This window comes from Podarcis tiliguerta (assembly GCF_965153285.1).
Source record: "Podarcis tiliguerta genome assembly, chromosome: 3".
Lineage (NCBI taxonomy): Eukaryota > Metazoa > Chordata > Lepidosauria > Squamata > Lacertidae > Podarcis > Podarcis tiliguerta.
Genome location: NC_139536.1, coordinates 22609335 through 22624348, shown reverse-complemented (window position 1 = coordinate 22624348; position 15014 = coordinate 22609335). Strand labels below are relative to the sequence as shown.

Below are 15014 nucleotides of genomic sequence, written 5' to 3'. Positions count from 1 at the left end.
CAGTGAGAGATTTTACTTTCTTGGGCTCCATGATCACTGCAGATGGTGACAGCAGTCACGAAATTAAAAGACGCCTGATCCTTGGCAGAAAGGCAATGGCAAACCTAGACAACATCTTAAAAAGCAGAGACATCAGCTTGCCAACAAAGGTCCGTATAGTAAAAGCCATGGTTTTCCCAGTAGTGATGTATGGAAGTGAGAGCTGGACCATAAAGAAGGCTGATCACCGAAGAATTGATGCTTTTGAACTGTGGTGCTGGAGGAGACTCTTGAGAGTCCCATGGACTGCAAGAAGATCAAACCTATCCATTCTTAAGGAAATCAGCCCTGAGTGCTCACTGGAAGGACAGATCGTGAAGCTGAGGCTCCAATACTTTGGCCACCTCATGAGAAGAGAAGACTCCCTGGAAATGACCCTGATGTTGGGAAAGATGGAGGGCACAAGAAGAAGGGGACGACAGAGGACAAGATGGTTAGACAGCGTTCTCGAAGCTACAAACATGAATCTGACCAAACTGCGGGAGGCAGTGGAAGATAGGAGTGCCTGGCGTGCTCTGGTCCATGGGGTCACGAAGAGTCGGACACGACTAAACAACAACAATCAGTAAGCATTTTTCCTCTGCCCAGTCCCTGACAAACAGTAGCCCAGTGCATGGCGACTAGACCTATAATAGGAATAATTAATTATTATGGTAAAAATAGCACAGCTCACTCTTTTCCCATGCCCCCCCCCCTTAGGTGGAAACCTATATTCCATTGTACGTGGATGCTGGAGAAATGAAGACTGCAATGCTGAAGGAAGCTTTGATGACACCAAAGTCATCGTAAAATGTTGCAGTGACAGTGACCTGTGCAATAAAGATATTTAGAAAAGTCTTAAAGCCACCTGAAGTACTTCAACATAGACCAGCATATATATATTCTTACATCTTTGGCTGCCCTTCACCATTTCCTTTCTCAAGAAGATCAAGTTGAAGTTGTGGCTATCTTAATATGATTTTTCTCCTAATATAAACATATTTGTAAAACATACTATACCCAAGCATATTCCGCAAGCAGGACATCCCTTTCTTTGCATGAGAGCCTGCTAGCTATTTTGGGCACCTCAATTTCACACCAAAATCTCGCCTCTATAAAACCCACTTTTTCCAGTGACACAATCTTGTGTGGTCACATGACTCACATTGGAGTACGGCTGGGAAGATGCGTGTCCCAATTTTGGGACTCAGCAAGTTGGAAAGCATGCCTAAATCTACACATTCACTTTTATTGCAAAATTCAGAGACTAGTGAATTTTGAAGGAGAAGCCTGAATCTGGTTGCGTATTATTTCCCAAAGTGTAAATTTTGTATATTCACCTTTAAATGCAAACTGAATCAAGTTTCTCCCCCACCCCTAGGCACAAACCTCACAGGTGTTACAGATATACTTAAGAAGACTTCTGTGTGTTTATTTTTATTTAATTTCATACAACTTATATGCCACTTTTTTATTAAACCCCCCCCTCAAATCAGTCTATAAAACTTATTTGTAACCTTAATCTAACTGTGCAAACAAACAAAGCAACAAACCACTATTCCCCAAACCTAAAATTGTGCTGAATGAATGAGAGAGAGAATGTGAAGATAGGCTATACTTGCTTTTATGTGTTGAACTTACAGGCTAGGCCCATATAATCTTTTATATGGGCAGCGCCAGACCAGGGTGTCTAGTCTACACAAGGCTATATTTCTCATTCCTCTGTCCTGGGAGGAAAAGGCATGACCAGAGCTGTAGGACACATTCCAAATGGGAAAACGGACTGAGAGAGGATGCAGAGCAAAGACAGGTGAGATGGTGACATGGCCTGGTGAGAAGGACTGGCCAAGAAGAATCTGGGAGGCCATATAGAGAGGACCACATTCAGCACCCAGCCTCCTGCTACAACCTAGCTATAAGCAGCGAGAGATGAAGGCTTAGAATCCAGAAATTGGCTTGGCAATCTCTCAGTTCTGTGGAGATGTGCTTTTTAATTCAGTGTATAACCAATCCTTGCTTCCTCGCTTCACTGACCATCTGCACATCAGTCTAAATGTTTTCCGTGACATGTCTCCATCATTCTTCACCAGGATGTTTAGAATTCTTTGAAAAGGTTCATGCCCACCTCACAGTTCTATTGCTCTTTGGGGGCTCAGAATGTGCAGGTGGCAGCCTTCAGGGAGGAGAAGTGTTTACCTGACTTTCCAGCAGTGGAGATGCTGCAAATTACTCCGAGGATGAGTCGGATCTAGGAGGCCAGTGCTATGTACCATATTTTTTGCTCTATAAGACGCACCAGAGCATAAGACGCATGTAGTTTTTGGAGGAGGAAAACAAGAAAAAAAATATTCTGAATCTCAGAAGCCAGATCCCTCTTGTTGTTCTGGCTTCTGGGATAGCTGCACAGCCTGCATTCACTCCAGAAGACGCACACACATTTCCCCTTACTTTTTAGGAGGGAAAAAGTGAGTCTTATAGAACTCTGATGGAGTCAAATACTGCACACTCTGCCATGCTTACTCTCTCACTGACCCTCCAGGGAAACTGTGGGATAACCAGCCTCACATAACCAACATGCTTATGTCTAATTAATGCATGAAGGGCATCATCATCATCATCATCATCATCATCATTTATTTATACCCTGCCCACCTGGCTGAGTTTCCCCAGCCACTCTGGGTGGCTTCCAACAGCATATTAAAAACACAATAAACATCAATCCTTAAAAACTTCCCTAAATAGGGCTGCCTTCAGATGTCTTCTAGAAGTCAGATAGTTGTTATTTCCTTGACATCTGATGGGAGGGTGTTCCACAGGGCGGGCACCACTACTGAGAAGGCCCTCTGCCTGGTTCCCTGTAACCTCACTTTTTGCAGTGAAAGAACCAGCAGAAGGCCCATGGAGCTGAACCTCAATGTCTGGGCAAAACGATGGGCATGGAGACACTCTTTCAGGTCAAGGCCGTTTAGTGCTTTAAAGGTCAGCACCAACACTTTGAATTGTGCTTGGAAACATACTGGGAGCCGATGTAGGTATTTCAGGACCATACAGTAAGCTGTCCTGCCAGGTTTAGCTTACTTTGGGAGGGAATGTTAATCAAGCCTATTGTTCCCCTTCCGTCTACCCGAGAATCACAGCGTGTGAAGAGGTTTGAACTGGTTGCTCCAGCTGAACCACAAGACTCTCACCAGCCCTTCTTGAGTTCATATACCAATAATTTAGGAGCTTTCACCACTTGGTAACAAAACCAAGTTTAACTGCCAGTGCAACTTTCTGCATCACATACATCTGACCTTGTGCTACCTGCTGCTTCTCTGGTTACCAGAGCATGCTCAAAGTTCTCTCCATGCTGAAAGCTAGGGAGATCGGGCCTTCATGAAAACAGGTCTGGGCATGCTCAGAACAGACAGATGATTCTATCAGGGTTGTTGGGGCATCTCCTTGGAATGTCCTCTTGACAACAGGAGAGAGAGTGGGAAACTGCTCAAGTGGGGCTGCCAGTCCTTTTATAGAAACTTGGGAGGGATATTATTATTATTATTATTATTATTATTATTATTATTATTATTCTTTAGAATTACTTCTGGATTAGATATAAATTACTATAATTCATTTTAAACTAAAGTATCTCCCTTCAAAAATGCTTGAGCCTTGGCAAAGTTTACCAATTGAATGACCAGGTGACTACATTGTTCAAGAAACTGAAGGTTTCACTCCATCTTCAGATGCAGTCTCACAAAGAGTCTGTTTCACAAGTTCTACCTGTGGGATCCTTATGAAATCTGATTGGGAGAAAGAAAAAGTGGTCGAAAGGAAAGGGTCCATGCATGTTTAGGTTTATTGCCCATCTCCAATTATATTACAATAGTCACGGTCGTCACAGCAGTCAATTTTGATGGCCACGTTCCGTTCTAGATATTCGCCTTTGGTATCACAAAATGTACTAGTTACAGGTGGCTTACAGTTGAGACAGCAGTCTTGGTGTATTACAGACAGCGCTCCTCCTAGAACAAGATCCAGAGAGAAAATAAGGAAAGAAAGGGTTTGACAAATTGCCCTTCTTGAATAGGTATCTCATAAACTAAAGTATCTTAAAGGCACAGCTCAAATGACTTTTTTCATATATTTCATATATTTTATTTCCTATACTTGTACTGAGGCACACGAGCGCTTTGTGTCGTCAGTATACACAAATGGCTGGCTCATTTAAGGCTATATTGAACTTTTATTCTCAATAATAATGGAACTTACAGATGGCGAATACTCTTTATTATTTGCAAAAGGAATCTTTATATGAGTTCGAGTTCATATTTTATTGTCCCTTTGGAGGCACACTGTATCTTTGTATTTTGGTCTTCCAGGCTGTCATGCTATATGGTTTAAAATTCTGATAATTTGTTTTGGTTGTTTGCATTTTTTGATGTTGTCAAGAAATCAATTATAAATAAATAAATAAATAAATAAATAAATAAATAAATAAAGTGGATGGTGGGTTGTTTCCCTCCCCTCTTAAAACCAGCCAACATAAAATGTCTAAAATTTGCATGTCCTCATGAGATACACCTTGAGTAAGCTACTTGCATTCTCCTTCCTCCAGAGATGAGATAAGGGGAAAAGGGTCAACTGCTCAGAGAGGACTTTAACCCTGGCCCAAGACAAACTTGCTGTACTTTGGACCAAGGCGTGCACCTTGCAGGATCAATCTAGCTTGTCTTTATGCTACCAGTTATGTGGGAGGATCCTGTGCAGTTTTTCTGCTTTGCAAACAGATTCCCTGCATGCAAGGAAGACATTCATGAAAGTGCAAAAACCAACCACCCAGGCTCAAATCCTCCAGAGTGGGAGGATCTGAGACTGTGCTGTGCTGTGCTGTGCGGCTTCAATAGGCAGGAAGAAGTAGATGCTTAACAGTGGGCTTCTGGGACTGTATTCCCCCCTCACCATCTTTTGAGGGAACACTAGTATTTTTGCAGCAAGAATTCCCTCTCTGTTTTATTAAAACAAAAGAAGAGAAAGTTTGGGGAGATGAGTTCCAACAGTTTGGGTATATGCAGTTGGAGCTCTGGAATATAGATTACCTCGAAACTCCTGCAGAGTATAGCAGGCATTTGATCCAGACGGCACTTCACAGACAGTTCGTTCACCAGCCTCACTGGTTAGAACATTGGTTTTCCCTTTCGTACATAACAAAGCATCTGCTTGGGAAGACAAAATGTACATGATCAAATCTCTTGCCAACCCAAATCTCAGCTAAGAAAGGACCAAACCACCTGACAAATTTTGTTACAATACTTCATGTATACAGCAGAAAAGAAACCCTGAGGCCAGAGGTCATCCAGGTGAAATGTCACCCATTTTCATCATCCCTGGGCTTTCCCTTCTGGCTGAGTCACTGTCATGCCACTGCGTAAAGAATTTAGCTTTTGTGAGGAAGTAGAAACTCATCTTGACTGAAGTCTGTGGATCAAAGGAACAAGAGCATTGTTCTTCAACTATGGATCCTTAAATGTTGTTGGAGTGCAGCTCCCATCATCTCTGGACCCTGACCCTTGGCTAAGCTGACTAGGGAGATTGAGAGGATGTTATCCACCCAACAACATCTGCTGACCCAAGTCTGAAGAACACTTGACTAGAGAATGAAGGACCTGTTCAGACATAACAGGGAAGATTAAGCTGTGAGGTCGAGTGGGCTGACAGACAAGAAGAGGAATGTTGTTAAGGAACACTAAGGAACAAAGAGGTTGAGTGACCAGAGGAAGTGATCAGAATGGAGATAGGTCTTGGACATGGGCCATGAGCACTGAGCAAGCAACAGGTTGCATCTGAGGCAGAAATCCTTGCACTAACAGATGACTTTGTTGGTGTCAGCTTCGCCTTTGAGCCAGTGCCAACAACTGGGCTTGACCTCTTCAGCCCTGACTGGGCCAGGTGAGCTGGGAAAGCACTTCCAGAGACCTTCCACTGCATGGAGCAGGTCTAAGTGCTGTGGACTCACAACTTAGAGCTGTGAGCACCAAACTCAGTTCCAAAAGTCAGTGGAGTACAGCAGGTATGAATCACACGAACGACAGCTCTGAAGTATAACTTCTTTTATTCTCTACAGCTACTGCATAAACTAACTAAAAACTAATCGGAGGCGCTGGACTACATGAGTGTTACAGCTGCTTGAGCAGTCACCTTATCTATATACACTCAGACTCCCACAGGCTGGAGCGGAAGAAGCGATGAGCAAAATTCGCCCCCTCCTTTCTGAAGCATTGTCAGCAGATTCTTGCAATGGGAGGGGTGAAACATCCTTAGTTGGAACCTACCTTATGATTTAATGAACTCCTATCTTTTGCCTGTACTGTGCCAGCTTTCTGCATACATATATAGACACTGAATTCCAGCAGATAATTTTTTACATACAGCTGGATTGGATTGAATATTTGGCTAAATTTCCCTCATGTTTTTCTACAACAAACAAATATGACGCCTAAATTGGCCCTGCCATTTTTGCATGTGGAACAACCAATCTTCTCCAATTTTTGAAATGAGATTCCTTTCTTTGCCAGGTCTTCACTTAGGAATTGCTTTCTGTGTGAAAACCCTTCTCCGATCCCTTGTCAATGGACCTTACCTCCAGATGTGAGGAGGAGAAAGGCAGATATTGCAAGGAGCAGGATCTGATTCTTCGGGGCCATCTTGGAATCGAGAGGGTTCTGTGGTCACAGCACAGCTCAAGTCACACTGGCTTTCAGCAAACTGGAGAAGAGGCTTCCTTTTATCCCCATGAAGAGACATCTCCAAAAGAATCCAAGAGAACATCCTGTCCCCTGAAGAGGATCAAAGAGACTGCAGTGTGGTCCTATCAGCCCACTTGTGGACAAAATAAGAAGCTGTAAATATACAACCCCACAATTATAAGTGCATTTACGTGTATATAATTAACTATGAATCCTATTTTTAAAATTAATTTGAATGAGTTACAGCATTTAATATTTGCTCCAGATCCTGATCCAGAACTGTTCCTACTAAAGTTTATAAATAATGCCCACACATAAAACCATTCCCCACTCCAATGCTATCTTGGGACTGAATGTAATTGCATGCCAAGACCCCGAGGCTTCCCCCTTATGTTGAATAATGACAGATGGACACCATATATGGGCAAAATTTAGGCCACAACTTTCTTGGTTAGCCAATGTGAGCAGTATTGGCTTTGGGACTGGAATTGAACCAACTATATCTGACTCCTGTCTGCCTGCAGGAAGTCTCACAAGGGTTAACCATCAGTAGGGGGAGCCCTGCTGATGCACATCAACCCCCCCAGGGTCACTAAAACCAGGTTTACCAATGCCTAATCAGTAACCTCCTGGCAAATAGAAGGGGAAGAAATGGAGGCAGTGAGAGATTTTACTTTCTTGGGCCCCATGATCACCGCAGATGGTGGCAGCAGTCACGAAATTAAAAGACTCCTACTCCTTGGCAGAAAGGCGATGGCAAACCTAGACAACATCTTAAAAAGCAGAGACACCACCTTGCCAACAAAGGTCCGTATAGTAAAAGCCATGGTTTTCCCAGTAGTGATGTATGGAAGTGAGAGCTGGACCATAAAGAAGGCTGATCGCTGAAGAATTGATGCTTTTGAACTGTGGTGCTGGAGGAGACTCTTGAGAGTCCCATGGACTGCAGGAAGATCAAACCTCTCCATTCTTAAGGAAATCAGCCCTGAGTGCTCACTGGAAGGACAGATCGTGAAGCTGAGGCTCCAATACTTTGGGCCACCTCATGAGAAGAGAAGACTCCCTGGAAAAGAGCCTGATGTTGGGAAATATTGAGGGCACAAGAAGAAGGGGACGACAGAGGACAAGATGGTTAGACAGCGTTCTCGAAGCTACAAACATGAGTTTGACCAAACTGCGGGAGGCAGTGGAAGATAGGAGTGCCTGGCGTGCTCTGTTCCATGGGGTCACGAAGAGTCGGACACGACTAAACGACTAAACAACAACAATCAGTAACCATTCCTCCTCCGCCCAGTCCCTGACAACCAGTAGCCCAGTGCAGGTGTATATGGCGACTAGACCTATAATAGGAATAATTAATTATTATGGTAAAAATAGCACGGCTCACTCTTTTCCCATGCCCCCCCTTAGGTGGAAACCTATATTCCATTGTATGTGGATGCTGGAGAAATGAAGACTGCAATGCTGAAGGAAGCTTTGATGACACCAAAGTCATGGTGTCCATGTGGTCACGAAGAGTCGGACACGGCTAAACGACTAAACAACAACAACACATGCACATTGTACTTAGGGTGAATGGTGAATGCTCAGCTGATGCACAGCTCAGCCTGTCCCAAGAAACTGAAATATCACTGATCATAATGATCCAACTCCTGTCCATAAACATTTACTTGCACTATTAGGTATAGTTGATTTCAATGAATTCCATGAAGTGTAACTTATGAGTGCACCCAGAAGCCATCAAAGAACATTTAGAAAACAAACAAAAAAATACAATAAAGCTTTCAAAGCTCTCTCTCTCCTGCTTTCATATCTCATATTCCATATCTCATATTCATGTGGCCAGGTTATGATTTCATGGTCAACTGCCGTTTCATTTCTCCATCTTATAAAGACAGGGTATCTTCTAGAGGGTTTTGCATGCATTTTATCAGAGAGGTTAAAGGGCAGGGAGCGGAGATCAGTTTTTTTACCTCTATGAGCTAGGACTTTGCCCAGAACCCTTCTGATTCTAATATGAGCATAAAGGATCAGATCCTGCTCCTTGCAATCTGTGCTCTCCTGCTCCTCACACCTGGAGGTAAGTTGCATTGGCAAGGCACAGGATAAAGACTTTTCAGCAAGTGTGTATTACATAAACAGCGACTCCTTCCTTCTCTTTTTGTAATAGAACCAAAATTTTCATAGCCTGGAGAGAAATTGGACTCCACTCATAAGATTTATTTAATCTCATCAACAATAAAGAGATGTGCAGTCGTACCTTGGCTGATGAATGCCTTGCGACTCAAATGTTTTGGCTCCTGAACACCACAAGCCGGGAAGTGAGTGTTCCAGTTTGCGTACGTTCTTTGGAACCTGAATATCCAACACGGTTTCTGTGGCTTCTTGCAGCCAATCGGAAGCCGTGCCTTGGTTTCCAAACATTTTGGAAGTTGAACAGACTTCTGGAATGAATTCCGTTTGACTTCCGAGGTACCACTGTATATGAATTATGTGCAGGTACAATATATATATATATATAGAGAGAGAGAGAGAGAGAGAAGGTAGAGAACAAGGAGGAAATCATAACATGTAAGGTCATAACAATAAGTATACAATAATCAAATCAAATAAATATATTGTACAGAGTTTGAATCAATAAGCTCTTCAAACCAACAAAGAATTCCAAAGTTTTCCTGCAACCTGCCTTTAAATTTGTTACAAAAATGTTGAAAATACAAATCAACTCATTGCTCTTAAACAACTAGCAATGTAGTCCAGTTTTAAGTTCTTACTTCTTAATATCATCCAATAACTATTCTCTCTCTGGTCCCATAGAAAGAGTCAGATAGGAAAATTGCTTCTTCAATATCTTAGCAACTTCAGAGAGAGATCCAAATTCTAAGCGATGAGTTACTGATTAACATAAACACTGAAAGTCTTTGGGAGTAAGCCCCAAGAAAATAAAAATTAGTACCTGTCACCTTGCAGGACATATTTGAGAGAAGAAAAGGCTAAGGGGTAAACCCTGCAAAAATCCAGACTGGAGACCCTAAGATGGTGGGAACTGATATCCTTCCGGCAACTCCTGCAGCCAAGCTGGTGCCAAATATATATTGTTTTGCTTTCCTTTGGACCACATCAGCGAGGCCGAAGGGGGGTGTCTTGTCATCTGGGCAGCGCAGGACCTCTATACACAATACACACAAACATAGCATTTTATGCACATTAAACTTTTACATGCTTTGCCTGTTAATATAGCTGCCCATTTGTGCTCTTGTTCTATTTATTGAGAAGCTTTATTTGGAAGATCAGTTAAAGAATTTCATTTCTGCTCTTTGTAGGGAAAACTGCAAGAAATGTGGTTGTGTGGCATGTGTATTTCATTCTCAGCTGAAGCTTTGTTTTGGAATAGCTATTATTATAAACACGTGTCTTTTAGATACTCTGCTGTGTCGACAATGCCAGTCTATGCCACCAGATCTAACGTGTCAAAAATACGATGGCTTTGAAACCTGCGAAGCTGACCCTGACACCAAAAACTGCAATGTAGCCAGAATCTACAAAGGTAGGTTATCCTAAGCCCACTGATATCACCTTCAACAGAGAGGCCTCATTCCAACAAGATGGGGTACACCTGTCCCATGAGGGAACTAATGTGTAGTTGGCTGACCTGGTGGGAGGTTTAAGGTCTTGGCTTCCGACGTGAGCCATTTAGTGGTGAGCATTTGCTCAAGTGGCAGTTTAGGCATTGTAGTCTTGGATGGAGGGGAGGTTGTAGCCTCTGCCTGTCAGGAGCTTGTCCTACACTCAAGTAGGACCCTGGTGTAGTGGTTAAGAGCGGTAGTCACGTAATCTGGGGAACCGGGTTCGCATCTCCGCTCCTCCACATGCAGCTGCTGGGTGACCTTGGGCCAGTCACACTTCTTTGAAGTCTCTCAGCCCCACTCACCTCACAGAGTGTTTGTTGTGGGGGAGGAAGGGAAAGGAGATTGTTAGCCGCTTTGAGACTCCTGAAGGGGAGTGAAAGGCGGGATATCAAAATCAAACTCTTCTTCTTCTTCTTGGCATGTTCTCTCCCTCCTGGTCGATCGTTCAGGAACTTCAAAAGCTTTCTTCAGCCCGAACATCACAGTGACCGATGCCAACTGGCACCGACACACTCAGGGATCTGCAAAGTTTGTGCAACTTGTGTGACAGACATCAGCAACTCAGCATTTTGGCTAATCTACTTTATTTACATATAAACACACATGGAGCACTGCAACATGGCTCCCTCTCTCTCAAGCATCAGACAGCAAAGAGAAAGAACAAAGGACAATAGTCCCACTTCACAGAACGGTTCCCGGCTGGTTGCCCAAGAATGTACAAAGACAGGGGAATACTTCTTACCATCCTCTTTTTATTCAGTATTTACAGAGAGAGCCTATAGAATCCAGCCTCTTGGATAATGCTGTTGTCCTGAGTGAATCTCCACCCCTCGTCTCTTTCTCATTTGTCAATTTCATTGTCTCTGTCCTCTTTGCTCTCCTACTTTCAAGGCTTGCTGGGTTCAGGGGGGATCTGGAATGCTTTCTAAAGACACAGTGTCCATCAGCTGTTGCCCCCTGATGCTTCATCCTCCTCCTCTCCCATAATTTCCCAACTTTCCCCCTCGTCTGCCTCTGAGCTATTACCTCCCTCATACCCTTGTTGTAATTCTGAACTGTCTTCTTCCTCCTCCCTGGAAGAGTCAAGCTGGGGAGGCAGTCTCCACCATTCCTCCTCTGCCCAGTCCCTGACAATTAGTAGCCCAGTGCAAGTGTATATGGCGACTAGACATATAATAGGAATAATTAATTATTATAGTAAAAATAGCACGGCTCACTCTTTTCCCATGCCCCCCCTTAGGTGGAAACCTATATTCCATTGTACGTGGATGCTGGAGAAATGAAGACTGCAATGCTGAAGGAAGCTTGGATGACACCAAAGTCATCGTAAAATGTTGCAGTGACAGTGACTTGTGCAATAAAGATATATAGAAAAGTCTTAAAGCCACCTGAAGTACTTCAACATAGACCAGCATATATATATTCTTACATCTTTGGCTGCCCTTCACCATTTCCTTTCTCAAGAAGATTAAGTTGAAGTTGTGGCTATCTCTGTAATTCCGTGAACTGATAAGAATGAAAGCTACTATGTTATTCTGGTGTCTTGGTATTATTTTTATTTCCCCCCCAATAAGGTTGCAGAAGAAAACCTGGAAAATAAGCAGCAAAATCAGTAATGGCTGAATCTGCCGATTTTGATTTCTCTCAGTTTCTCATTTTCCTAATTTCACATCATCAAATTACAGTGGTGCCCCGCAAGACGAATGCCTCGCAAGACAGAAAACCCGCTAGACGAAAGGGTTTTCCGTTTTGGAGGTGCTTCGCAAAACGAATTTGCTATGGGCTTGCTTCGCAAGACGAAAATGTCTTGTGATTCCTGGGGGTTTTTTTCCGCTCCTCACCCCCTTTTTCTAAGGTACTAAGCTGCTAATAGCGTTTTAGCAGCTAATCCGCTAATCCCTTAAACCTTTAATAGCTGCTAAACCGCTAATAGTGCTAATCCGCTAATCATCTAATGGGCTTGCTTCGCAAGACGAAAAAACCGCTAGACGAAGAGACTCACGGAACGGATTCTTTTCGTCTTGCGAGGCACCACTGTAGTTGACACTTTTTTTTGTTCAGAAAGGAAGTCCTCATGAAAATTCATTGACATCTTAATATGATTTTTCTCCTAATATAAGCATATTTGTAAAACATACTATACCCAAGCATATTCCGCAAGCAGGACATCCCTTTCTTTGCATGAGAGCCTGCTAGCTATTTTGGGCACCTCAATTTCACACCAAAATCCCGTCTCTATAAAACCCACTTTTTCCAGTGACACAATCTTGTGTGGTCACATGACTCACATTGGAGTACGGCTGGGAAGATGCTTGTCCCAATTTTGGGACTCAGCATATTGGAAAGCATGCCTAAGTCTACACATTTACTTGTATTGCAAAATTCAGAGAGAAGTGAATTTTGAAGGAGGACCCTGAATCTGGTCGCGTATTATTTCCCAAAGTGTAAATTTGGTATATTCACCTTTAAATGCAAACTGAATCAAGTTTCTCCCCCACCCCTAGGCACAAACCTCACAGGTGTTACAGATATACTTAAGAAGACTTCTGTGTGTTTATTTTTAGTTAATTTCATATAACTTATATGCCACTTTTTTAGTTAAAACCCCCTCAAATCAGTCTATAAAACTTCTTTGTAACATTAATCTAACTGTGCAAACAAACAAACCAACAAACTATCATTCCCCAAACCTAAAATTGTGCTGAATGAAGGAGAGAGGGAATGTGAAGATAGGCTCTACTTGCTTTTATGTGTTGAACTTAAAGGCTAGGACCATATAATCTTTTATATGGGCAGGGCCAGACTAGCATGGAATGACTTTAAATGACAGGTGTCTAGTCTACACAAGGCTATATATCTCATTCCTCTGTCCTGGGAGGAAAAGGCATGACCAGAGCTGTAGGACACATTCCAAATGGGAAAACGGACTGAGAGAGGATGCAGAGCAAAAACAGCTGAGATGGTGACATGGCTTGGTGAGAAGGACTGGCCAAGAAGAATCTGGGAGGCCATATAGAGAGGACCACATTCAGCACCCAGCCTCCTGCTACAACCTAGCTATAAGCAGCGAGAGATGAAGGCTTAGAATCCAGAAATTGGCTTGGCAATCTCTCAGTTCTGTGGAGATGTGCTTTTTAATTCAGTGTATAACCAATCCTCGCTTCCTCGCTTCACTGACCATCTGCACATCAGTCTAAATGTTTTCCCTGACATGTCTCCATCATTCTTCACCAGGATGTTTAGAATTCTTTGAAAAGGTTCATGCCCACCTCACAGTTCTATTGCTCTTTGGGGGCTCAGAATGTGCAGGTGTCAGCCTTCAGGGAGGAGAAGTGTTTACCTGACTTTCCAGCAGTGGAGATGCTGCAAATTACTCAGAGGATGAGTCGGAGCTAGGAGGCCAGTGCTATGTACCGTATTTTTTGCTCTATAAGACGCACCGGAGTATAAGACGCACCTAGTTTTTGGAGGAGGAAAACAAGAAAAAAAATATTCTGAATCTCAGAAGTCAGATCTCTCTTGTTGTTCTGGCTTCTGGGATAGCTGCACAGCCTGCATTCACTCCAGAAGACGCACACACATTTCCCCTTACTTTTTAGGAGGGAAAAAGTGAGTCTTATAGAGCAAGGAATACGGTAAATGCTCTGATGGAGTCAAATACTACACACTCTGCCATGCTTACTCTCTCACTGACCCTCCAGGGAAACTGTGGGATAACCAGCCTCACATAACCAACATGCTTATGTCTAATTAATGCATGAAGGGCATCATCATCATCATCATCCTTTATTTATACGCTGCCCACCTGGCTGAGTTTCCCCAGCCACTCTGGGCGGCTTCCAACAGCATATTAAAAACACAATAAACATCAATCCTTAAAAACGTCCCTAAATAGGGCTGCCTTCAGATGTCTTCTAGAAGTCAGATAGTTGTTATTTCCTTGACATCTGATGGGAGGGTGTTCCACAGGGCGGGCACCACTACTGAGAAGGCCCTCTGCCTGGTTCCATGTAACCTCACTGTTTGCAGTGAAAGAACCAACAGAAGGCCCTTGGAGCTGAACCTCAATGTCTGGGCAGAACGATGGGCATGGAGACACTCTTTCAGGTCAAGGCCGTTTAGTGCTTTAAAGGTCAGCACCAACACTTTGAATTGTGCTTGGAAACATACTGGGAGCCAATGTAGGTCTTTCAGGACCATACAGTAAGCTGTCCTGCCAGGTTTAGCTTACTTTGGGAGGGAATGTTAATCAAGCCTATTGTTCCCCTTCCGTCTACCCGAGAATCACAGCGTGTGAAGAGGTTTGAACTGGTTGCTCCAGCTGAACCACAAGACTCTCACCAGCCCTTCTTGAGTTCATATACCAATAATTTAGGAGCTTTCACCACTTGGTAACAAAACCAAGTTGAACTGCCAGTGCAACTTTCTGCATCACATACATCTGACCTTGTGCTACCTGCTGCTTCTCTGGTTACCAGAGCATGCTCAAAGTTCTCTCCATGCTGAAAGCTAGGGAGATCGGGCCTTCATGAAAACAGGTCTGGGCATGCTCAGAACAGACAGATGATTCTATCAGGGTTGTTGGGGCATTTCCTTGGAATGTCCTCTTGACAACAGGAGAGAGAGTGGGAAACTGCTCAAG

General features: G+C 43.3%; 1 protein-coding gene across 2 annotated transcripts; it reads right to left on the bottom strand.

Moving 5' to 3' along the window:
* Window positions 1–3838: 3838 nt before the first annotated feature.
* On the bottom strand, window positions 3839–6777 carry LOC310674536 (uncharacterized protein). Of its 2 annotated transcripts, none has more exons than XM_083433828.1 (3): window positions 6638–6777; window positions 5097–5213; window positions 3839–4022 (listed from the first exon to the last, which is right to left on the bottom strand). In XM_083433828.1, the coding sequence occupies exons 1-3, from the start codon at window positions 6699–6701 to the stop codon at window positions 3856–3858; spliced, it is 348 nt and encodes a 115-aa protein (XP_083289954.1). In that variant the 5' UTR covers window positions 6702–6777; the 3' UTR covers window positions 3839–3855. The 2 variants fall into 2 exon arrangements, with proteins under 2 accessions (XP_083289954.1, XP_083289953.1); XM_083433827.1 differs by having other exon boundaries at window positions 5097–5216; window positions 6638–6767.
* Between the last annotated feature and the right edge of the window lie 8237 nt (window positions 6778–15014).

What these genes read in the sequence shown, in the direction of transcription:
- LOC310674536 (XM_083433827.1), bottom strand. Translation starts at nt 6,701, where the DNA reads ATGGCCCCGAAGAATCAGATCCTGCTCCTTGCAATATCTGCCTTTCTC. An exon ending in TCTCCTCCTCACATCTGGAG is followed by an intron (nt 5,217 to 6,637) that starts GTAAGGTCCATT and finishes TGTCTTCCCAAG; the next exon opens with CAGATGCTTTGTTATGTACG. An exon ending in TACTCTGCAGGAGTTTCGAG is followed by an intron (nt 4,023 to 5,096) that starts GTAATCTATATT and finishes ATCTTGTTCTAG; the next exon opens with GAGGAGCGCTGTCTGTAATA.